This window comes from Biomphalaria glabrata, chromosome 13 (genome assembly GCF_947242115.1).
Source record: "Biomphalaria glabrata chromosome 13, xgBioGlab47.1, whole genome shotgun sequence".
NCBI lineage: Eukaryota > Metazoa > Mollusca > Gastropoda > Planorbidae > Biomphalaria > Biomphalaria glabrata.
This window is the reverse complement of record NC_074723.1, coordinates 35,573,638-35,599,487: the sequence shown is the minus strand read 5'-3', so window position 1 is coordinate 35,599,487 and position 25,850 is coordinate 35,573,638. Positions and strand designations below refer to the sequence as shown.

Sequence of the window (25,850 nt, the reverse complement as noted above, 5' to 3'; positions counted from 1 at the left end):
CGCTGAACAGCGGCATCTACTTGATGTTCGGGAAGTCCTTCCGGGGCGTCTTTACCAAGTTCTTCTTCTGCCGACCCTGCTGTGACAAAGCGGCCAGGGCTGAGAATCGAGACAGCGAGTCTGCGCAGAACGTGTGCGAGGCGAGTTCGAACGCAAACAAGCTTGAAGAGGCAAGCCGAGAAGACAAGGGTCGGCGTGTACAAGAGAGCAACCGTTTTTCCAAGACTGAGTGTATCGAACTGAAAGTACAAGATGAGATTAGCTAGTCTACCATGTCTTATAGGGGAAAACACAAATATAAGAATTATGACGTCATGCATTCGTGTGATCTACAAGAAACTTTAGCATTTCATAGCTAGTCTACTATGTCTTATAGAGGAAACACAATTATAAGAATTATGACGTCATGCATTCGTGTGATCTACAAGAAACATTTGCATTCATAGCTAGTCTACTATGTCTTATAGAGGAAACACAATTATAAGAATTATGACGTCATGCATTCGTGTGATCTACAAGAAACATTTGCATTCATAGCTAGTCTACTATGTCTTATAGAGGAAACACAATTATAAGAATTATGACGTCATGCATTCGTGTGATCTACAAAAAACATTTGCATTCATAGCTAGTCTACTATGTCTTATAGAGGAAACACAATTATAAGAATTATGACGTCATGCATTCGTGTGATCTACAAGAAACATTTGCATTCATAGCTTAGTCTACTATGTCTTATAGGGGAAACACAAATAGAAGAATTATGACGTCATGCATTCGTGTGATCTACAAAAAAAACTTTAGCATTCATAGCTAGTTTATCATGTCCCATTGGGAAAAAAAAAGAATTATGACGTCATGCATTCGTGTGATCGACAAGAATGAAAAAGCTACATAAATGCATATTATATAAATAAAAGTGTCAATAAAAAAAAAACATATTCAATAGTGTTTATTGAGATTATAACTTTTGTTTAAAATAAAATAAAAATAATTAAAGTCTTGAAGGAGGGTTGATGAGATTTTATGAGTGTATTTAGCCTATGCCCGGCTCAAATTTAGAGAAGTTTTTTTTTAATTATTTGTGACCATGTTCATTACAACAATGAATCAAGGTTGTATCAAGCAAGAAGACTGGAAAGCAGTCAACAATGTCTGTACAATGACCCATAATACAGGATATACATTTGGAAGATGTTTTTGTAACCATAAAGTGTAGAATCCTTGTTGAAATATTGCTTGAAGTTACTGTAAAAAAAGTAAAGTTCCCCTTTCAGACCTTGTGGTCTATAGGGCAGATGATGTAAAGGTCATCTGTTTCTGTGGCCTACGGTTAACGAGGGTGTCATGTGGCCAGCACAAAGACCAACCGCCTTTACTTTTCCCTAACTTATGTCAGGTACCCATTAGAGCTGGGTGGACTCCACAGTCGCCCGAAATTAAAAATCCCAGTCTTCACCAGGATTCGAACACCGCTCCCCATGCGCTTTACCGCTCAGCCACCGCGCCTCCTGAAGTTACTCTAATTAGATGTAATTTTCATCTTTCTGAGGACTCCCCTTTTGGTCGTTTCTCGGGGGCTCGGACCACAGTTTGAGAAACACTTTTATAAGGAATATTTGCAATCAAGTTGGACAATATTATGGTAATGTTAGGGTATTGAACCAGTTCCTTCTCTCACCTTCACTTTCCCCTATCCCTTAGTCAGCTGGACCGTTTGGGGCACCACACAAGATCCTTTGACCGTCTTTCTCCGTTTCTTCCTTTCATATTAATAGAATCTCTTTCAATGACATTTCATTTATGTTTTCTTCCCGTCGCTTTCTCTGTCTACCTTTTCTTCTTTTTTCCTGGTACTCATCCTTGAAGGAGAGCCCTGAGAACCTTATGATATAGCCATAGAGTTTTAGTCCCTTTTCTATCACTCTTTAATTCGTCAAATACGAGACTTTCCCCAGCGGGCGAGTTAACGAAACCAAACTAATCGTCATAATTCAACTTAACCTATCATTTGGACTTTTGGGGCACCACACAAGAGCAGTTGAACCTTGTTCTCCATTTCTCTCGGTCTTTTGCCATGGACAGAATCTCCATCAAGGATTGGCGTGCATATCGTTCGTATCTGAGACTTGTGTGCTCAGAAGTTGATAGCGCTGACACATTATGACACATCGTGTAGCTCGACTCAAAGTTTGTTATCTTTTAGAGTGCTACACAGCTGAAGTAATCTATGACACACACCCTCAGTCACACAACACACACACACACACGCTTCTGTGCACACTTGATTAGGGATTTGGTGATAAAGTTATTGCATTTTTTTTATCAAACATTTTGTTGGTTGTCCAATTTAATTCTCATGACAATTACGACAGAAGGACTCCGTTCGGAACTGTCGTTCAAACCATGGTTTTGACCACGGAATAACGGATATTTCAATATCAGTTTTTGTGTTGTTTTCAAAAGTGTTGTCATTAATTTCGTCTGCTCGCGGTTCTGTTACAGTGAAAGTTTACTTAATGCTACTTTAAAAGTGTTTTATGAATTACCGCATCCAACTATAGCAATTAGTAAGTGATTAACAATGAACTGACTTCAAACACGCCTTTTATTGACAGAAATACTTGATTAACATTTTTTAACAACAAGGTAAAAAAAAAGTATTAAACGATAAAATTTTAAAAATTTGCAATCGGAAGAAATTCAAAAACATCGGAGATTTTACATACTTCTCATTTGTCTAAATAGCGTCTTGTAGTCTAAATAGCGTCTTGTTGTTTAAATGGCGTCTTGTTGTCTATATAAGGTATTGTTGTCTAAATAGCGTCTTGTTGTCTAAATAGCGTCTTGTTGTCTAAATAGCGTCTTGTATAAATAGCGTCTTGTATAAATAGCGCCGTGGTGTCTAAATAGCGCTGTGTTGTCTATATGACGTCTTGTTGTCTAAATAGCGTCTTGTATAAATAGCGCCGTGGTGTCTAAATAGCGCTGTGTTGTCTATATGACGTCTTGTTGTCTAAATAGCGTCTTGTTGTCTAAATAGCGTCTTGTCTAAATAGCGTCTTGTATAAATAGCGCCGTGGTGTCTAAATAGCGTCTTGTTGTCTAAATAGCGTCTTGTTGTCTAAATAGCGTCTTGTATAAATAGCGCCGTGGTGTCTAAATAGCGCTGTGTTGTCTTTATGACGTCTTGTTGTCTAAATAGCGCCGTGGTGTCTAAATAGCGCTGTGTTGTCTATATGACGTCTTGTTGTCTAAATAGCGTCTTGTTGTCTAAATAGCGTCTTGTTGTCTAAATAGCGTCTTGTCTAAATAGCGTCTTGTATAAATAGCGCCGTGGTGTCTAAATAGCGCTGTGTTGTCTATATAAAGTATTGTTGTCTAAATAGCGTCTTGTCTAAATAGCGTCTTGTATAAATAGCGCCGTGGTGTCTAAATAGCGCTGTGTTGTCTATATGACGTCTTGTTGTCTAAATAGCGTCTTGTCTAAATAGCGCCGTGGTGTCTAAATAGCGCTGTATTATCTATATGACGTCTTGTTGTCTATACTAGAGATTTTCATTAATGGTGTACAATTTTAAATAGCTAGCATTTTTTTTCAGATTACAGAAATGTTGCTAAGCTATGTTTTCTTTCAAGTTATAAGATAGTTTTTGTGAACTTTCATTAGCAAAGCAGATTCCTATTTACTAAGCTCTTTAGTTGGCAACACCAACGGTGACATTTTTAGAATCATGTACATTATTTAGTTAATAGTGAGACTCCTCAAAAGATATCTTTTTTTTTCTACATTAATTTATCTATATATAGGTCCTTTTCTATACATCAGTGATGCCCAAAATACGGCCCGCGGGCCAGATCCGGCCCGCAACGTGGTTCCATCCGGCCCGCCTAAACCTAGGCAAAAAGTGTAGTGTCGATGTTTTATAAAACAACAGTTAAACAGCATTTTGAAATAAAAATGGGAATGTTTACCAAAAAGAGACAAAAAAAAAGAGTCGGTGGTAAAGCTAGCTACATTTTTCCATACATTTTAAATAAAGAAATGAAGTTATTTTCTGATGATAAACTTCAAACCTAAGTGCTAGATCCATGTTTTTTTTTCCGAAAAATAGTTTCAGGTAAATTTTATTTCTTTTGTATCTTTTCGGTCATTTGGCCCGGGATTCAAGGGTCGGAAATTAAAATGGCCCGCAGGTCAAAATAGGTTGGGCATCCCTACTATACAAGGTTTCTGCTTGTCCACACATTTACCATGTATAGTCTATGTAAGACATACTGTCTTTTTGTCTACATAGTGTCAACATAGTGTCCATTGTTATGCAGATAAGTCAAACGGAGGTAACTCTCAAATAACGAAATTCAATAACGAGAGGCCAACAGTATAAGTTAGTCGACGCTGACAGCGAATGTCGAATAAGAAGTTGAATAATAACAAAAGGGACCGTCGAATGTCAAGCTAAATCTATACGTCAATAAAACAGCCTCTCTAGAAAGCTTTTAAAAGTAGTATGTTTACATTTCGCTATTCTTCTTAAAATCCGAGTCTTGTTTTTATTAGTCGCGTCATTGTCTCTAAGTCAAACCTTTCCCTTTCTATGTAACAAATAACTAATTCCTAATCGTGACATAACACAAAGTATAGTCATTGTCTAATTTAGGGTCCATTTGTTTTCTAGCGTCCATATATTGTCCATGTATAGTCATTGTCCAATATAGTGTCCATTTGTTTTCTAGCGTCCATATATCGTCTATGTATAGTCATTGTCTAATTTAGGGTCCATTTGTTTTCTAGCGTCCATATATTGTCCATGTATAGTCATTGTCCAATATAGTGTCCATTTGTTTTCTAGCGTCCATATATCGTCTATGTATAGTCTTTGTCCAATATAGGGTCATTTGTTTTCTAGCGTCCATATATTGTCCATGTATAGTCATTGTCTAAAATAGGGTCCGTTTGTTTACACTCTACATAATCATTATATCTGTATTACGTCCTTTGTCTACATAGTGTCTATTTGTCTACATAGTGTCTATTTGTCTATATAGTGTCTATTTGTCTACATAGTGTCTATTTGTCTACATAGTGTCTATTTGTCTACATAGTGTCTATTTGTCTACATAGTGTCTATTTGTCTATATAGTGTTTACACATTGTCCATAATTGACCGTCTATTTTCTATATAGTTTTAGTGATGGGCAAAAGTTAACTAAAAAAATAGTTAAGGCCAAAGTTTAATTAAAAAAAAAAAGTTTAGTTAAAATCCTAGTTTAATTATTTTTTTTAGTTACAAACTAAAAAGTTTAATTACAAATTTTACAAACTTTTTTAACATACATACCAATAAATATTTAGATCTATGTAATTTGGAGAATATATATGATGAATAATAGAGAAGAGAATAAACTAGAGGGTGCACAGGTCACTAGAAAGCCTTTTGACCTTTACCCGGTCGCTATTCCCGCCAATTCAAGGCAGACTATTTGAAAGGCGAGAAAAATAAACGTGTTCATTATATTTCTAGCAAGTTTCGCTGCTTGATAAATCCTGATTAATTCCTTGCTTCTATAGATCTACATTTTGCTGCTTTTTATTAAACACCAGTGTGTTCCTGTATTAAAGAAATGTCGACTCTCTTTATTTTAAAACTTTTTACTAGATTATTACTAGAGTGTCTAGAGTTACAGTCTAGTGGCGTCTAATCTATTAGTATTAGTCTATTAATACTATTAGATCTATACATAGTCATAATAGTCTATATTTCATTATTTTAGTCTCTTAGTCTTAAGTAGAGTCTTAGTCGACTTTGTCTTAGATCTAGATGTAAATTTAAAATTATAAGTCAATAATATAAATCTATTAATTGAAATCTATATTACTTTACTTTATTAGACTAGATCTATTAGTTTAGAGATTCTACTATTCTAGAATTAGAGTCTAGATTAGATCTAGATATATTTAGATTACTTATTATACTATATAATAAGACCTAAGATGCATAGATGATAGAACTATCTATAATGACTATAATACTAATAATAGTCGTCACTATACTAGATCTAATACTAAATCTAGACTAGATCTACATCTACTTCTATTATAATTATACTTATATCTACTATCTAGATTTATTAGATTTAGATCTACTATTATCTACTAGAGTATATAGATCTAAATACTCATATCTAGTTATAATCATAATTATAATAATCTAAAATCTCTAGATCTAGAGTTACTAAGATATCTACTAGACTCTATCTAGATTTTAGATCTAGTAGTAGTAGTAGTAACTAGTATTTCTTTGATTATTTTTATATTAAAATATTAATTATTTGATCTAGGTCTAGTAGCTAGATCTAATTCTAGATCCAGATTATATTTCTGATCATTTCGTTTGTGGAAGATATTAGATCCAGAATATTCTAGAATCTAGAGTTAGTTAGAGTCAACATGCAGTTTTATCATTACTTCTAAAGGTAACTTATATTAGAACTTGGACAATGACTTCTAATTTCTTTCTATAATAGTATCATTCTAGTGATTCTATTAAGATCTACATCTATCCCATTAAAGACATTAAAATCTTTTTTCATGTGCACAAATAAATGTTTATTACATTTTGCTAAAGAGATTGGTTGTGCTTTATATTTTTCATGTTTGGCTGTTTGTCCTTAAAAAAGGTCAAAATAGTTAGTAAAATTTGTGATTAACTAAAAGTTTAATTACTTTTTTTTAGTTCAAACTTAGTTTTAGTTTAACTAAAAAAAATTAGTTTAGTTCCCATCACTATATAGTTCAGTGTCCATTTATCTATAGATGCTAATCAAGTTGAGTCCAATGATAGTAAATAAAATATCACTAGTGATAGAACTTTAAAGAATTGAACAAGATAAAGCTCACATCCTCTAATACAAGTCCACTATAGTGTCGCAAATAATTTGTTCTAAATGAGTAGATTGCAAGCAGAAAACGCTAAACGTGCTTTTAATATATACCGATCTTTATAGAAGGCCTGAACACTGGCTTGAGACGTCACAGCCTGTGGGCAACTTAGAACAATATCTCATCGCCACGTCACAGGTCGTGATGCCAGACCTATAACGTGGCAACGAGCTAGTGGTCTAAACGATTGGTCTTGATTAAATGCTGTTACACCTTGCCCAGTAAATTTAGCAAGCATTGAGTTTTTGATTTATTGTTACTATTGAAAATATTTGTGAACATAAGTATAACATAATAGTTCATAATAGGTCATGTAAGTCAAAGTATTATTTTATAAGCTATACTTCTTATCAAAGCTAAAGCTGGTATATGTCTAAATGATCAATGCATGAACTCTCCTGAAAGTTTGGAAGACATTGAAGAATGGACGAGATTCGATTACTTCTCTTTGGACTTGTGATAGCACTACTGCTGGGACCTAATGGTGAGTACTAAAAATATTAGCCTTTTTACAAAACCTATATCAACTCTGTCTGGTAAAAAGTTTGTACACGTTATTTCACCGATACCAATTCTCGGATCAAGATGAAATTTTGCCCAATTATTTCTTTTACCTGACAACACAAGAATCAATAAAAAAAAATTAGCCAATTATCTATTGGCAATTAATTATTTTGTTAGGTAGCTTGAACAAGGGAAAGTAATTGTTCTTGACTGAAGTGGTGGTATAAGCTGAATTAGTCCCCTTTATAGGTCACCGCTCTAAATTGAAGCAAACAGTATAAAACAATACCACCATATATATATATATATATATATATATATATATATATATATGTATATATATATCCCGCATGCCAGATGGTAGAATCCCGAAAGATATCTTATATGCTGAGCTTGTGGAAGGAGTCAGACCCAAAGGCCGCCCAAGACTAACATATAGAGATGTCTGCAAGCGAGACATGAGAGCCACAGGCATCAGCGAAAGTATGTGGGAAAACATAGCCAAAGACCGGAGTGCATGGAGACAGACTGTGCGTGCTGGGACAACCCTTGCTGAGAACAAAAGAATTGAAGCGGCCCTTAATCAAGAGGGAAAAAAAAGAAAGCTGCCCTGTCCGCTAGCCCTAAATCAGAGGCATACACATGTACGAATTGTGGCAAAGTCTGCCGTTCTAGAATTGGCATGATTTAGCCAAACCAGATTCTGCCCCGACTCAAGATTAAGCCAAAACCAGTGACTCATTTGGGCGCATCCATTGCCTTTCGAGACAAAAGGAGCCATATATATATATGTTAGTTAGAGCTCATTCAATGATAGATTTATATAATAAAAAAAAGGTTCATGTGTCTGTTCTGTGATCCTGTATCCTCATAGTAATAGTAAACGGATGGACTCGAGGCACAATGAAATGGCGTTTATGTAAAATTAAAATCTTTTGAGCTTTCTTACCAATGTTTTATCTTAGCTAGATATCTAACTAAGGTTTATGTGTTAGCTATGATGTTACCAGGAGTTATTCTATCTAGCCCCAGACTTGCTTATCTCCGTCTCGACAGGTCTGGGAAACCCAAAATTCTCGACCTGTATGGCGACATTGATGCACTACGCAAGACAGCAGGGTTTCTGTCCAGGGCTTTTGCAAGAGAGGATTTGAGCCTCTCAAGCCCTCACCCAAATGGAGTTTGATGATGATGATGATGATGATCTAGCTCTAGTGAAGCCTCTATAGTTTCTCACCAAATCTAGGTGTCCCTGGTTACAAAACACTGACTACCCAGTCAAGACAAACACAATACTTTGTTATATCATGTGTCACACACTAGCCTCTGGAGTAAAAACTTACACACTTCCTTTAAGTCTGATCTGGCGATAAATTGCGTGAATGCGTCAAGCTATTCCCCCCCTCCCCCCCCCCCCCCCAAACCAGTTCACACTGAGAGATGAAGGACTGTAAGAATCAACACGCGTACAAGAAAGGAACATGTAGTCAAAATATTGAGGATAATTTTAGCAATAAACTGGTTATATCTAAGTTTAGCAATTTAACAAATTCGTCATAGACAGGTTATTCATCATTATAATGGTTCTAACTGCAATCATATAATGTTAGACAAAATTTAGTATTAGAGATTATTATTTCTGAGCAAAACGAAAAACATAAACGCAATTACCAAGATTAAAAGTTTAACATTTTGTATTTAATGAATAGAAAATTGCTTTTTACAGTTTGGATTATTCGGAATATCCTATACATATCAACGCATGTATGGGCCCAGTTAATTATGTATAGTGTTTAATGTATAATAGCTACTTTTCTTTTTATTCGTCTGTCCCAGAGTGTCTCTAGGTTTAGTGATTTTACTAATGGTGTTACTCTAATCTAATTGGAATATTCGTTTGTTATAAATCTCACTGCTCTATTTTGTATTTGTATTAATATATTAATATTGGCCATAACATTATTTCTCTACTTCATACGGGATAAATTTGGAAGAAAAAAAAGAAATATTTTTTTAAAAACTATATATGTAAAGCAGATTACCTTTATCTATCACTTAGATCTTTAGCTTGCGTTTTGTTTTTACAATAGTTAGCAGGTCATCGTGGGGTCTAATCTCTTGGTTTGAGATGCGGTCATTCCTAGGATTCTTCTGTAGCATCTCAGTTCCATTGCTAGGATCCTCCTCTCTAGCTCTGCAGTCAGCTTCCAAGACTCACAAGCATATAAAAAAATGTCAATTAAAAAAAAAACAAAGTTTCTCTAAGCAAAAGAACTCCGTACTTACAACTATGTCTACATCTTTCAATGATGTATAAGTTATTTCCCTTATTAGATATCAAATTATTACCAATAATTAATTGATAAAGTTTCTTACATTTATTTACGTTTCATAAGGCACAATAACTAATTGAAATTAAAGTTTCTACTTCATCCGAAAATTGGGTGTGGGAGAAATTACAAGAACGAAACCCTACATATTTAGCCGAGTCTGTCTCTGCTACTCTATACTGAAGAATGTATTTCCATTGTTGGTATCAAACGAAATACTTAATTACCAGTACTTCTATTTTATTGATTTATGTCTACTTTTTGCCATTGAATAAGCTTGAAATGTGTCAGCTTGATCCGAGAATGGGTGTGGGAGAAATAATGTGCACACATTTTATACCAAACAGATAACGAGTTCAAATAAGCTTTGTAAAAAAAAAAGCCCGTGTGATCACAGCAAATTTCCAATAAGGATCAAGAAAGTGGCATTAGTCTTAAGACGCCAAAGATGGTTCATTCCTGCAGCTCAGAATGCTAGTACTCTTTTGCACTGTAGCTCTGTGCCGCAACTCTCTGGGAAGTTTAACTCATTGAGTGCGGAGCGTCTATCCCATAGACGTTCATACCCTACCTTTGTTTCGTTGCAATTTTAAAATAAACTTTTTAACTAACAACAGTGGAACTATTTTTACTGTATAAAAGAGTTCTTCATCCTTTGTTTACATAGATCTAGAAATTAGAAGCTTTTGGCTTCATTCAGACATTTATTTTTACTTTTTTTACGATGTAAAAAATGTCGACATGACTACGCTAGTCCAAGACACACCCACAGTGTTTACTACTGAAGAAACTTTATAATTATTCTAAAATTTATCACAAATAAATAGTAATAATGAAGAATTTGATCTAGGATTAGATATATTATTATCATTAGACTTAGTAGTAGTCTATATTAATATTAGTATATAATATTACTATAATAAAACAGTCTATATTACTATTAGTAATATTAGTATTTTTAGATCCAGGTTACGCAGGTAGGTCTAAGTACTCTAATCATGTCTAATGTCTCTAAGACTCTAAATTTAGCGTATTTATAAATTATAATTTATATCTATATTAATATAGTATTTAGATCTAAATCTATTATTGTCAATAGGGGGGGATAGGTAAGGTGTAGATCGAGATTGACTAGATCTAAAGCTTTTATCTCTAGATTTAGGATCTAGATCTAGATATATCTTTAGATCTAAGCCTATAGTTATTATAGTATGATAAATAAAAAGAAAGGTAATGGTAGATCTACATCAAATAATCATCCACTGTGGGCATTTTTTGCCCATTTTCTTTTTTTTTTTTAGTATTGTTTATCTGTAAACATCTACAACATCATGGCTATGCTTGGTATGCTTGTCCAAGACTGGCAAGACACACCCTCAATTTTTACAACTAAGGAAGCTTTATAATTGTTTATACTTCTATGAATAGTAATAATGAAGATTTAGATCTTGATCTACATTTAGCATAGGATGAAGCAGACTTGGACATTATTAGCATTTAGATTTAGATCTAGTATTGTGCTTAGGCATAGGCTAGGTCTGGAATGTAGATAAAGGTTGACTAGATCTATGCTTTTATCTTTACACCTGGGTAGATCCCTATAGATCTAAGCCTAAGATAAATGAAAACAACAGAAATGGTAGATCTAAATCCAATATTCATCCACCATGCTGGGCTTTGTCTTGGTATATTTAGTAGCAATTGTTATTTAGTATTGTTTAATGGTAAAAATCATCACCATGACTATCGGCCTACTTATACAGGTTCAAGTTGCACTCTGTCTTGAAAGTACTCCAAAAGTACTACTAAATAGAAGTGAAATATAAAACTATTCTAGATCCATAATTTATTTACAAAGGAATAGTAATAATGATCTAGGTCTAAATCTTAGGTATAATGAATTAGAATTTTTATTGTCCATCAGCTAGTTAGAGATTTAGGCTTTGCTCTCTCGCTAACCTATGTCTTGCACTGGTCTAGTATTAGAATGAAAGATGTTCTAGGCAAATAAAAAGAAGACAAATCTAGATCTATATCCCATTGATTCAAATGTACATAATATTTGTGTACATTTGATTGATAGATTTAGAACTTGTGTCTATTGTTATTGGTAGAAATAGTGCAATATTATTTTCCCTTTTCTGACTAAAAAGCCATGTAAAAATAATAATATAATCAGTGATTCATCATCTTTTATTGACTGTTTTATCACATTTCTTTTTTAAAAAGATGTCAATAGTCTAATATGATGTTTCAACAGTAGTACAAAGGTCTCAGAAGTTCTAAAGCTGGCATCCATTTTTTTTAGGGTCATATTATTTAGATTATAATTTGTATCTTATATTTAAATAGAATGATGTTAACATTTTCATATTCTCTATTCATTTAACTTTACTTTGATACCAAATATGTTACTATAGGTTCATTGGTACTTGAATAATAAATTTGTGTATTAGTCATGTTTGGAACATTTTCTTTTTTTTTCCAAAAATGTAGCATTTAAAAAAAAAAAAAAAACACTGCACTCAATGCCTTTTAAGCTTTCCTCAGGCCCCTAGTTGTCAAAAGGGTAGGGGACAACGCGAAATAAAATGTTCTACCTGAGGGGAAGGGGCGTCTTCAATAATAATTTAAGAAACACTGCTCTAAACGTTTATGAACTTTATATTTATATAGACTAAAGTCAGTAAAATATATTTCTATAGAAACGATAACATCATACTGGACTTTGATTATTTATTAATAGATATTAAACTGTCTAGATATTAAAGTGTAATTTTATTGGCAATGTGTGTGTTTGTTCTAGGTAGTAAAGTGTAATTTTATTGGCAAAATGTGTGTTTGTTAAAAATAATTATATTTTCTTTTTGCTTGATAATTATATCAGTTCCGAAGTTCAGCCTAACAGACACACCATACACACTCAGTTGTACATAAATTAATACACGATAAGTTTGATGATTTAAAATTAAATTATGAATTTAATACAATGATATTTATGCAATGAAAAGTTACTAATGTGAATGATTAGTAATTACAATAAATCCTCCCTTAACACCTATCCCACCGCATACCTAAACGACTCTTGAATGGCCAACTAAGCGAAGGAAAGCGATCGTAAGGTGGTCAAAGAAAGCGCTTCAGGGACACCCTCAAAGCTTCTCTGAAGGCGTTCAGCATAGACCCAGCCACCTGGAAAACAGAGGCATATGACAGAGCATCATGGTGTAGCGCTGTGAAAACTGGCGCACAGGTTGCTGTGAAAAAGAGAACCACGCTGGCAGAAGAAAAGCAACCTAACATTCCCGGTTTACATAGATCTCACCAGCCACATGAGGTGGCATAAAACACCAGTACAAAGCCCTCAGCCCCCTGGATGAAAAGTGGTCATCATCGAACCACGATGGACGAACTATATATACAATAAATCATAATTTCAGTCCAATTAATTACTTAAATAGCATTTAATATTATTATAATATAATATTGACGTCAACAACAGTTTTCCAACTCAAGACAAAGATTCATCTCTGTTACAGATTCTGTTCAAATTTCTATAACCATCAATTCTTGATAAGTAGCATGCAAGAGAATCTTCCAACAATATTAAGGATAAAATTGACAACAACAATACTCAGGGCAACTCCAGATACCATAGTATCTATATGTCACTCCAATACTGAAACCCTATAAAAACAAATAACAGAGATTCTTCTAACTTCTAATCTAAAACTACAAATACAAATGCGAACGAATCCATATGAATATAATCTTTACAATATGAAATAAAACTCATCCTAAACAGGGGTCAAAATAGTCCTACTAGGAATAGATACAAGGCAATCGCTAAGGCTGTCCAGTAACGTAAAGCAAAGGACAAATTCAGGACCACAAAAGTGCAGCTTGACTCTCAAGGTACAAGATGGCGTAAAATCCATCAAACGTTCAAGAAAGAACAAAAATGACGTCACATCAAAATCATGTCGAAGCTTGAAGGGAAAAAAATACTGCACAAATATAAATAGTGCAAATGATGTCATCGCCTACAGAGGAAAGAGGGGTAACTACGACACTCCCCCTCCTCAACGAACTGGTAATTTTGAACAAGATTCCAGTTATCTTAACAATAGCCAAAACTGCAAGAAATTTCTCCAGAAAACCAAAACTTCACCCAAGATCAAGACAAGAAGATTATAACCGGTTATGTATTTATATAATCGCACCCGACAACAATTCTGGATTCGCTCTTAATGTGTAGTAGACTATGCCTTAAACGTCTTGATTTGTTTAACATGAATGTAATAGATTCATCTTTCCTTTCCCAGAAAGCCTTAAGTGCTTCCAGTGCGCTGAAACCACGGATACAGGCCACTGCGCACGGGACATAGCAGGATTGGTCAATGCTTCCCTGGGAATCCCAACCTGGTATCATTACGCCAAGGACTGCACGGCAAGCAACCCTGACTGGGCCCTGTGCATGATACAAACTACTGAGACAAACGGTAGGTTACATCTCTCTCTCTCTCTCATTCTTTCTCTCTATCTCCCTCTCATTCCTTCTAGCTCTCTCTCTCTCTCTCAATCTTTCTAGCTCTCTTTCTCTGTCTCTCTCTCTCATTCTTTCTAGCTCTCTTTCTCTGTCTCTCTCTCTCATTCCTTCTAGCTCTCTTTCTCTCTCTCTCATTCTTTCTAGCTCTCTTTCTCTGTCTCTCTCTCTCATTCCTTCTAGCTCTCTCTCTCTCTCTCATTCTTTCTAGCTCTCTTTCTCTGTCTCTCTCTCTCTCTCATTCCTTCTAGCTCTCTTTCTCTCTCTCTCATTCTTTCTAACTCTCTTTCTCTGTCTCTCTCCCTCTCTCATTCCTTCTAGCCCTCTCTCTCTCTCTCTCTAATTCTTTCTAGCTCTCTTTCTCTGTCTCTCTCTTTCTCATTCCTTCTAGCTCTCTCTCTCTCTTATTCTTTCTAGCTCTCTTTCTCTGTCTCTCTCTCTCTCATTCCTTCTAGCTCTCTTTCTCTCTCTCTCTCTCATTCTTTCTAGCTCTCTTTCTCTGTCTCTCTCTCTCTCATTCCTTCTAGCTCTCTCTCTCTCTCTCTCTCTCTCTCTCTCTCATTCCTTCTAGCTCTCTTTCTCTCTCTCTCATTTCTTCTAGCTCTCTCTCTCTCTCCTTCTTTCTAGCTCTCTTTCTCTGTCTCTCTCTCTCTCATTCCTTCTAACTCTCTTTCTCTCTCTCTCATTCTTTCTAACTCTCTTTCTCTGTCTCTCTCCCTCTCTCATTCCTTCTAGCCCTCTCTCTCTCTCTCTAATTCTTTCTAGCTCTCTTTCTCTGTCTCTCTCTTTCTCATTCCTTCTAGCTCTCTCTCTCTCTTATTCTTTCTAGCTCTCTCTATCTCCCTCTCATTCCTTCTAGCTCTCTCTCTCTCTCTCTCTCAATCTTTCTAGCTCTCTTTCTCTGTCTCTCTCTCTCATTCTTTCTAGCTCTCTTTCTCTGTCTCTCTCTCTCTCATTCCTTCTAGCTCTCTTTCTCTCTCTCTCTCATTCTTTCTAGCTCTCTTTCTCTGTCTCTCTCTCTCATTCCTTCTAGCTCTCTCTCTCTCTCTCTCTCTCTCTCTCTCTTATTCTTTCTAGCTCTCTTTCTCTGTCTCTCTCTCTCTCTCATTCCTTCTAGCTCTCTCTCTCTCTCTCTCATTCTTTCTAGCTCTCTTTCTCTGTCTCTCTCTTTCTCATTCCTTCTAGCTCTCTCTCTTATTCTTTCTAGCTCTCTTTCTCTGTCTCTCTCTCTCTCATTCCTTCTAGCTCTCTTTCTCTCTCTCTCTCATTCTTTCTAGCTCTCTTTCTCTCTCTCTCTCATTCTTTCTAGCTCTCTTTCTCTGTCTCTCTCTTTCTCATTCCTTCTAGCTCTCTCTCTCTCTTATTCTTTCTAGCTCTCTTTCTCTGTCTCTCTCTCTCTCATTCCTTCTAGCTCTCTTTCTCTCTCTCTCTCATTCTTTCTAGCTCTCTTTCTCTGTCTCTCTCTCTCTCATTCCTTCTAGCTCTCTCTCTCTCTCTCTCTCTCTCTCTCTCATTCCTTCTAGCTCTCTTTCTCTCTCTCTCATTCTTTCTAGCTCTCTTTCTCTGTCTCTCTCTCTCATTCCTTCTAGCTCTCTCTCTCTCTCTCATTCTTTCTAGCTCTCTTTCTCTGTCTCTCTCTCTCATTCCTTCTAGCTCTCTCTCTCTCTCTCATTCCTTCTAGCTCTCTTTCTCTCTCTCTCATTCTTTCTAACTCTCTTTCTCTGTCTCTCTCCCTCTCTCATTCCTTCTAGCCCTCTCTCTCTCTCTCTAATTCTTTCTAGCTCTCTTTCTCTGTCTCTCTCTTTCTCATTCCTTCTAGCTCTTTCTCTCTCTTATTCTTTCTAGCTCTCTCTATCTCCCTCTCATTCCTTCTAGCTCTCTCTCTCTCTCTCAATCTTTCTAGCTCTCTTTCTCTGTCTCTCTCTCTCATTCTTTCTAGCTCTCTTTCTCTGTCTCTCTCTCTCTCATTCCTTCTCGCTGTCTTTCTCTCTCTCTCTCATTCTTTCTAGCTCTCTTTCTCTGTCTCTCTCTCTCATTCCTTCTAGCTCTCTCTCTCTCTCTCTCTCTCTCATTCTTTCTAGCTCTCTTTCTCTGTCTCTCTCTTTCTCATTCCTTCTAGCTCTCTCTCTCTCTCTTATTCTTTCTAGCTCTCTTTCTCTTTCTCTCTCTCTCTCATTCCTTCTAGCTCTCTTTCTCTCTCTCTCTCATTCTTTCTAGCTCTCTTTCTCTGTCTCTCTCTCTCTCATTCCTTCTAGCTCTCTTTCTCTCTCTCTCTCATTCTTTCTAGCTCTGTCTCTCTCTCTCTCATTCCTTCTAGCTCTCTCTCTCTCTCTCTCTCTCTCTCTCTCTCTCATTCTTTCTAGCTCTCTTTCTCTGTCTCTATCACTAAACTATAGAAACAACAAAAGAAACAAAAAACTTAATGAAATACTCAGAAAGACACAAAGACCGAGGCACATTTCTTATTTCATACGCTAGAACAAATTCGTACAAGTGCTCCTTCTTCACTAGTGTCATTACAGAATGGGAGAGGTTGCCTGAATCAGTCAGGAAAACCAACGACTTATCAGAGTCATTGATTAACATACATGACTAGATTGACGCATGAAATGCATACGACGTGATTATCTTCCTTTTTGAAGTATCGTCTGTAATATATAAGATAAGACGCGAAATTAAACTTAAAAAAATAAAATTATCGTTATAATTATAGCTCATAGTTGGTAACAGCGAAATTCAATTGATCGTTTTTGACATTCAGACCTAACCCCACCAATGACAAACATACAGATGAAACATTTCTTTAATCTATATTCATTTGTTCTATTTCTTTATTTTCTCCCTTAGCTAATTTTTTTTTATATTTAATAGAAAGCGATGTTTAATATATCTTCCTGGACAAGCATGTATTTTTTAAATTTTAATAAATGTCAACGTGACCACAGAGATTTATTACCAACTTCATCTTAAAATCATTATATGTTGTTTTTTTTAACAAAGTTAATATCAACTATGCCCGTTTGTCTGTCCGTCTCGGTAGATCCTTGTATGCGTTGTTGTTTTTTTTAACTCCATCTCCCCATTCCGCGGATCAAGTTAAAACTTTGCATAATTTTCAAAGTGGAAGACTATACACGAATCAATCCCAAAAAAGCTATCAATTCAGTTAATCAATTAGTGGTAATTAACTACTTTTATTTATTTACAGAAAATGGAGATAAGCCTTGTAGTATTGAACACATATGGCAAGGATTTGCGGTGCTTCCCCTTATACAAGCTTTTTTAAATATTTTTACAAAGCTTAGATCAACTCACTTTGGCTGTCTTTCTTTGTAGGTGTCTATCTGTTTAGCCAAAAGTTTGCATACATTATATCTCCGACACCCAATCTGGGATAAAGCTGAAATTTCGCACAATTATTTCTTTTACCTGACATTAAAAAATTAATTAATTCAGTATTGTTAGTTAATTATTTTGGCTTATATCTTAAACGGATAAGGCTTTTTAGTAAGGGAGATTACTATTTACTATATTTTTAACATATGCAAACTGTTTTAGATTTTTTGTCAAAAACTTTTTTATTACAATTGTATTTCTAAGTTAAGTAAGTTCTGTCATACTAACTTCTACATTTACAAAAAAAAAACAATGTTTACTTTTGTTTTAAAGAGACCAAAATCTATTTAGTATGCATATAAGTGGAACATAGTTTAAAACAACAATTAATAAGTAGTTTTTTATATTATCATGTGAACTGCAGCACCGTCAGATGGCAATGGTACATTTTTAACTAAAGGAATTTTTTTTATTTTTTACGGAAATGTCTTTTATTCTTGACTATTTGAATAAGAGGTTGACCCTTTATACAAAACATTAGATCAATTAGATAATCATTATAAGACACCAGTTAGGCCAGGTTCACATCGAACTTCACATTCACTTTCACCTATTCTTTGGTCTGCTGGACCGTTGGGGCATAACACAAGATTTGTCAACCTTCTTTCTCCATTCTTCTCTGTCATTGATAAGATTTCATTCTGATATTCTTTCTGAAAATATTGAAACCTGCCTTTTTACCTGCCTGGGTGGACCACTTCGGGGGCCGATCGATTTTTGAGTTTATGTTTCCTCACAAACTGTCTTTGTAACCTTGTTTTATTTATTTTTATAACTGGTATTTTATTGTTATTCTAGATCCCTTACAAATTTAATTATTTGACGGATCCAAAATTACGCTTTGTTTTTTTGCTTTTATTTTTTATTTTTTTCTTGTTTCTCTTCTGCTTGTTTTTATAGGTAAAAATCAATTGTTTCATCGAGGCTGCCATGACGGGCATACTTTCGATATCGGCCTGGACAGTCCACGATTTCACAACGTCAGCGCGAACAATGCTTCCACCTGTGCCTACGTGAAGGACACCAACCTTCTCGTCTGCTACTGGTTCTGTGATGAGGACTTCTGCAACGGCCCGCAGCCGGAGCCCCAGAAGGTGTGCAACTTTACGATATCTTCAGACGGCTTCTATGACAATGTGGAGAACCCTTGCCTCGGACTTTGCCTTCTGCCGGAAGTGTTTCTATGTCTGCTTTCTTTCATGACGTCATTGTACTTTATAAACTAGATCTGATCTTCATTGAGTTGTAAAACCTACATGGAAATCTTAACGTAGTTGTCTGTGTATATTGAATTACGTGTCTATATGATAGCATGGAAAGTTTTTTATTACCGTTTTAACCTTCGATGTTTATAAATTTGAAGAATCACCTTCACCTTCATCCATCCCTTAGTCTGTTGGACCGTTGGGGCACCACACAAGTTTTTCAACCGTCTTTCTCCATTCCTCTCTGTCTTTTGCCTTGGATAGAGCCTCTTTTGTTTTTCTATTTGTAACCTATGGTTTAGTGTTTTATGTATTATAGCTACTTTACTTTTTATTCTTCTGCTTTCTCTGCCTCTTCTTCTTTTTCCTGGTACTGTTCCCTGAAGGAAGTTATTTGCGAGCCCTGAAGACCTTGTAATATGGCCACAGTTTTTAGCTTTCGTTTTTATTTTACAATAGTTAGCATGTCATCGTGGGGTCTCTAATCGCTTGGTTTGAGATGCGGTCTTAAAATGTGATATCTAGGATCCTTCTGTAGCATCTCAGATTCATTGTCTTATCTTTTATAAAACAGACGTTACTTCAAAAAAGAAGATGATTACGTCCTACGCGTCATGCATTCAGTCATGCATATTAACCAATGACTTAATTGCTAGGATCCTCCTCTCTAGCTCTGCAGTCAGCGTCCAAGACTCGCAAGCATGTAAGAATGTAAGACCATGACACGAGTCAGACTGATGCGCTCCCTGGTCATGGCCTGGAAGTTAAGAGAATACCACCACCTAAAACGACATTTTGTGTGTATTACTATGTACTCTGGGGCGCGGTGGCTGAGTGGTGAAGCCCTTGGAATCCGAACCTGTGATCCTCGGTTCGAAGCTGAAGACTGGGATTTCGAATTTCAGGATTTTAGGACGCCCATTAATCCACCCAGCCCTAATAACTACCTGACTTTAGTTGGTGAAAGTAAAAGCGGTTGGTTGTTGTTCTGGCCACTTGACACCCTGCTCGTTAACCAAAGAAAGAGATGACCTTAATTTGACATCATCTGACCTTTAGACTGCATGGATTGAATTGTGTATTGTTGGTGCTGGCTATGGCTTCAATCATAGTCCGTTCAACAAAGTAATGGAAAAAAATTTAATTTTAACTTTTAACCATTTAACGTTAAACAATTGTATTACCTTTGGTCATAATTTTAGAACATATACAAAACGTTTTGTTTACCTGATTCTTTTTAACATGTATAAATATTATGTACTTAAAAAAAGAAAAAGTGGCTACCTGGTTGAGTGGAAGGCACGCCGGGCTGTCGTTACAATAATCCGGGGCTTGCCCACAGTTATCCCCCTTCCGTCCTACAGGAGGTACAGGATAGTATGTACTGTGATAGTCGTTTGTTTAATGCGAATTTCCGCGATGTAAGGGAGATAATTGTTGATGTATTTAAGAAGCATTTGAACCCTTAAGATCTACGTGTTCATGTTCATAACCTCCCTTTGAACGATACAGCCATTCTAGAGTGTTCTTCAAAGCTGGGCCTCCATGTGATACCCTACCAGTTCATTTAATTGAGTAATTCCAAAATTGTAATTTAGCGTAAGTGAATTTCATTTTGATGTTGACATGAATAACGCATGTATTATACCTATGAAATACTTTGCAGTAATATATTTTCATACATGGTGGAAAAAAACTATAAATATCTGTTTTGTGTGTGTGTATTCGGTGTACAAAATAAAGGACTTTTTTGAAAACTGTACTCTTCAAAAGGTCTTATGCTCTTTTGTTTTTTGGCACTGCAGGGTCAATTTTGTAAGCACTTCCGTTTGTTGCTCGCGATAGAAACAAGTTTTACACTCTCACTCTACGACTAAAAACTTTAAAAAATAAAACAATGGTCTACTAACTTCCGGTAATAAAGGACAACTAATACGAAGCACAAATATACTGTAACGCATGTGTATAATCTAAAAACAAATACTTTAATTTACACACAATGGGACAGCGTTAATATCTTAGGCACCCAATCTAATACATACTGTAGGGGTTCTAAACCAGTGGGTCGCGACCCCCTTAGTGGGTCGGATGACAAATTGCCAGGGGTTGCCCAAAGACCCTCCGGAAATTCAAATTTGGTCTATTCATCATTGGAAGTTGTTTGTTTTTTTCATTCTAACGTGTTGTAACATTTAAACTTGAACGTTATTTGGTATTCAAACTATTTCCTATTCCGTTCTATTTGAGATTGTGTTGCACCTTCTCCTTCCATTTCCGAGACCAAATCTTTGCAACACAAAGTTTTCCAGCATGTTAGTTATGAAGTCCAAATTCAGAAGCAAACTTGATGCAGAAGAGGACATTCGTTGTGCTACTGAATTCCTGATCTGGTGGAACGAAATCAAGCTCAACCTTCACAATATCAATGGCGTGTTTGTAGATACTGTCGAAACACTATTTATATAAAAACGTATCAAAGACTGTTATCCATACTTTGCCATATTTGTCATAGTGTTGTGGTCGAGAAGCTAAGTGCGCTTGAACTTGGCTTGAATTGGCTACCTACGAAGGGGGCTCGAGGTTCAACACCCGACTCGAGCAGAGTTGTTTGCTGAGCGCCTAAAGGCAGCACGGAAAACCTTCTCCCAGAGACTAGGATTGGCTCGAACTTCCTGATGTTTCGTCCTGATCCCATAATTCAAAATTTAAAATTATGATTCATCAAATGTCTGTTTTGCACAAACAGAGAAAATAAATTAAAAAATTAAAATTGAAAAAAAAAATCCATAAAAATATGCTTCATTTACAATTTTTTTCAAGATTATATAAAAATCTTCAAATGTTGAAATTGGTAAGAAAAAAATATCCATTATACACATTGAAATTCATCTTGTCTTATTTTGCATGTTTATGTCTTTTATATATAAATATTTATTTTGCATACCATATTACTATTGCATTGTTTGATTTATGTCTAATACTATTAAAATGTTTGTTTTTTTCATAAGATATGAACTTATAACATATGTCATAACATATGTACATATTTATCTATGTATAGCAGTTTTTCCAAAACTGTGTTTCGCGGAACCCTAGTTTTCCGCGAAGCCCCGAATAGGTGTTCCACGAACTAATGGAATAATTAACTAGTTGGCCACCACTAAAAATGTCTAAAAATAAGCAAAGTGTTCCGCCAAATACTCACAATGTGCTAAGTTTTCCGTTAAGGAAAAGGTTTGGGAAACACTGTTACGTCATAGCTATTACCAACTCTTCTTCACATCATAAAAACCCGTGTCCGTATAAAAAAGAAAAATCGTCATAGCAGGTGTGTACCCAGCCCTGTGACGTGGCAACGAGATATTGGTCTCCACTAACTCAGGCTGCCACGGCTGCCCACTGAGTTTTTTCCGATCGAGGGCCTTGTGGACCTTTTTTTCTTTCAAAAAGTGTGCTACCGCTGTTGCTAGAACAGACGTAGGGATATGTGAAGGTTACACAGCTTATATCAACTCACTCTGTCTGTCTGGTCAAAAGTTTGCACACGTTACTTCTTTGACATCCCATCTTGGATCAAGCTGAAATATTAAACAACGATTTCTTGTATCTGACAAAATAAGAATCAATTTGTTTTTAAAAAATAACCAGTTAGTTAATAAACTATTAGTTTGGAACTCGAACAAGGGAAAGATGTTGTACTTGACTGAAGTAAGCAGAATTAGTGAACCGTAAGCTCTTCACTAGCAGACTGGTTACTGTGTTGGCCATCTTTTTTTTTTTATAACAAGGGAATGAAATTGTACATGACTGATGTAGTGATTAGATCACTTTATACTTTCTAGAGAGAAAAGTTTGAAACTAACAATGGATAACTATAAAAGTTTCTATGTCACCTCTCTTGCACAATGGTTAGATTACCGGGATTAAATTCAAATCGTTCAACTTTTTTTATAGATAAATTTAAAAGCTACCACGGTAGCATTCACACACCCATTTCCCAACTGGTCCAGATAATTGATAGGATCTTAGTGTATTGAGAAAACCAAAAGCGTAAAATTGCGCTAAATAAAGTCAATAGTTAAAAATATTTCTAATATAGCACAGATTTATTGTCGTCGGTCTAGATCTAATACAAATTTAATGACATGACTGATCCAAACTAACTGGGAAGCGTGGTCGAGAGGCCAAGTGCGCTTGAACTTGGCTTGAACCTAGAAGGGGGCTCAAGGTTCGACCCCCGACTGGGGCAGAGTTGTGTTTACTGAGCGCCTAAAGGCAGCACGGAAAACCAACTCCTAGATACCCCCTCCCCCCACCGGTCCACAAATGAGATTGGATCAAAAGCGCTATAAGCATGAAAGTAGCGCTATATAAAAGCTATAATAATAACTACACTTAATATAAGCATTGATTTGTTTGTTTTTAAATAGTAATTTCTATATTTTTCTTGTTTTTTTTTTCTATCCCATACGGAAGGACGGACAGACAGACCACACAAAACCAATAGCCTCTTTTCCCCTTTCGGGTTTCGCTAAAAACATCGTATTCCCTTATTTATTATTTTTTAACGCTAATTTTGTAATGTATCCATATTTGGTAGTTTAAGTGTTTCAAATAGTTCATGCTTGTATGATATAAAGTCCTCATTAACACATTTCTAGCCTGAGATTACGTCTCGCTGCCGGACACATTAACGTCACCAGCAAACCTTACAATGTCGGCCTAGAAACCTCACATGTGTCCTTTGATGGTAGCTATTTCCAGATGAACGCATTTCAGTTGCTGTTATTTTCTGGTGTCACATTGAGACACAGTGGGAGGCAAGAGAGGTATCCATAAACCAATGAATGAATAGCTGCTATAATAGAATCCGGTGGTGAAGATCGCGGGGTATTTTCAGAAGGTAAATACGGATCATGGCGCATTGAAAACGCTAAATAATGAAATTGCGTTAAGCAAAAACAATTGGTAAAAATATTTCTAATCGCAAACATTTATTATTGTGCGTCTAGATCTATTACAAATTTAATGACATGACTGATCCAAACTAAGTGATACAACTACACTTCATATAAGCATTGTTATTTTCTGTCCCTCCCGGACCCCCAAATGATGGAAAATTCCTAGTCCCCTGATCTAGACCTTTTGAAATCCTCTTGCGTCACTGCTGAATGTTTGAGAAACACTACCTTTAAAGTCTGAGACTCTGATATTGTATCTGTTGCTTTCTCTTAAAGTCTGAGACTCTGATATTGTATCTCTTGCTTTCTCTTATAGTCTAAGACTCTGATATTGTATCTCTTGCTTTCTCTTATAGTCTGAGACTCTGATATTGTATCTCTTGCTTTCTCTTATAGTCTAAGACTCTGATATTGTATCTCTTGCTTTCTCTTATAGTCTGAGACTCTGATATTGTATCTGTTGCTTTCTCTTATAGTCTGAGACTGATATTGTATCTCTTGCTATCATCTATAGTCTGAGACTCTGATATTGTATCTCTTGCTATCATCTATAGTCTGAGACTCTGATATTGTATCTCTTGCTTTCTCTTATAGTCTGAGACTCTGATATTGTATCTGTTGCTTTCCTATAAGATTAACTTCAGCAAGATAAAATCAACTAATAATAATATAAGCTGAATGTAAAAAAAAAAAAACACTTAATAAAAAGGTTAAAAAAATAATATTGACTATTTATTTTCAACAAATGTCAGGTACAACAAATGTCAGGCACGACAAATGTCATGTATAAAATTTAATAATATTTGTCAGGTACAACAAATGTTATGTATAAAATATATCCGGTACACTAAAGGTCAGGTACAACAAATGTCAGATACAATAAATGCCAGATTAACAAATGTCAGATACAATAAATGCCAGATTAACAAATGTCAGAGACATCAAGTTTCAAGTGCAACATATGTCACCTACAAGAATAATGTCAGTAGCCAAATGTCACATACTGTGGTCACTGGCGGATCCAGAACTTTGGAGTGGGGGGGGGGGGCGATTTTTTTCCAAACCCTAACCCTAACGCCCAGTAAACCCTAACCCTATGCATAAACGTGCGTACAGCATATATATATATATATTCGATATATGAGAATAAAATAGGACTGTTTCTCAATCTTCGGCGAAAAAAAAAGAAAACAAACAGTCTTTCTCTTGCAAGCTTGGGGGTCTAGGAGAGCGCTGTAAGCTTCTTCAGGTTCGCCCCGACGCCCAAAAGCGTTTTCTTGCATTTTTCTCTGACGAAACGCATTCTTCTGACATCTACAGCTCATTATTTATCAGTGGGGTTCGGGGCGAAGCCCCGACGCTAAAAGCGTTTTCTTGCATTTTTCACGGCTGAAACGCATTCTCCTGACATCTACAGCTAATTACTTATTAGTGGTGTTCGGGGCGAAGCCCCGACGCCAAAAACGTTTTCTTGCATTTTTCACTACAGAAAAGCATTCTTCTGACATCTACAGCTCATTATTTAACAGTGGACGCCAAAAGCGTTTTCTTGCTTTTTCACGGCTGAAACGCATTCTCCTGAGATCTACAGCTCATTATTTATCAGTGGGGTTCGGGCGAAGTACCGACGCCAAAAGCGTTTTCTTGCATTTTTCACTGCAGAAACGCATTCTTCTGACATCTACAGCTCATTATTTATCAGTGGGGTTCGGGGCGAAGCCCCGACGCTAAAAGCTTTTTCTTGCATTTTTCACGGCTGAAACGCCTTCTCCTGACATCTACAGCTCATTACTTATTAGTGGTGTTCGGGGCGAAGCCCCGACGCCAAAAGCGTTTTCTTACATTTCTCACTGTAGAAACGCATTCTCCTGACATCTACAGCTTATTATTCATCAGTGATTAAGGTTTTGAGGATCGTCGCCGAAAAAAAAATATTCGATTAATAATATTCAATAAAAATCTAGC

At 35.9% G+C, this 25,850-nt stretch overlaps 1 protein-coding gene across 2 annotated transcripts; it reads left to right on the top strand.

Moving 5' to 3' along the window:
- The first annotated feature begins 2,266 nt into the window (after positions 1 to 2,266).
- Positions 2,267 to 20,686, top strand: LOC106054452 (uncharacterized). Of its 2 annotated transcripts, none has more exons than XM_056008707.1 (4): positions 2,267 to 2,570; positions 7,300 to 7,427; positions 14,103 to 14,279; positions 18,620 to 20,686. In XM_056008707.1, the coding sequence occupies exons 2-4, from the start codon at positions 7,367 to 7,369 to the stop codon at positions 18,943 to 18,945; spliced, it is 564 nt and encodes a 187-aa protein (XP_055864682.1). In that variant the 5' UTR covers positions 2,267 to 2,570; positions 7,300 to 7,366; the 3' UTR covers positions 18,946 to 20,686. The 2 variants fall into 2 exon arrangements, with proteins under 2 accessions (XP_055864682.1, XP_055864681.1); XM_056008706.1 differs by having other exon boundaries at positions 2,267 to 2,649.
- The last annotated feature ends 5,164 nt before the right edge of the window (positions 20,687 to 25,850 follow it).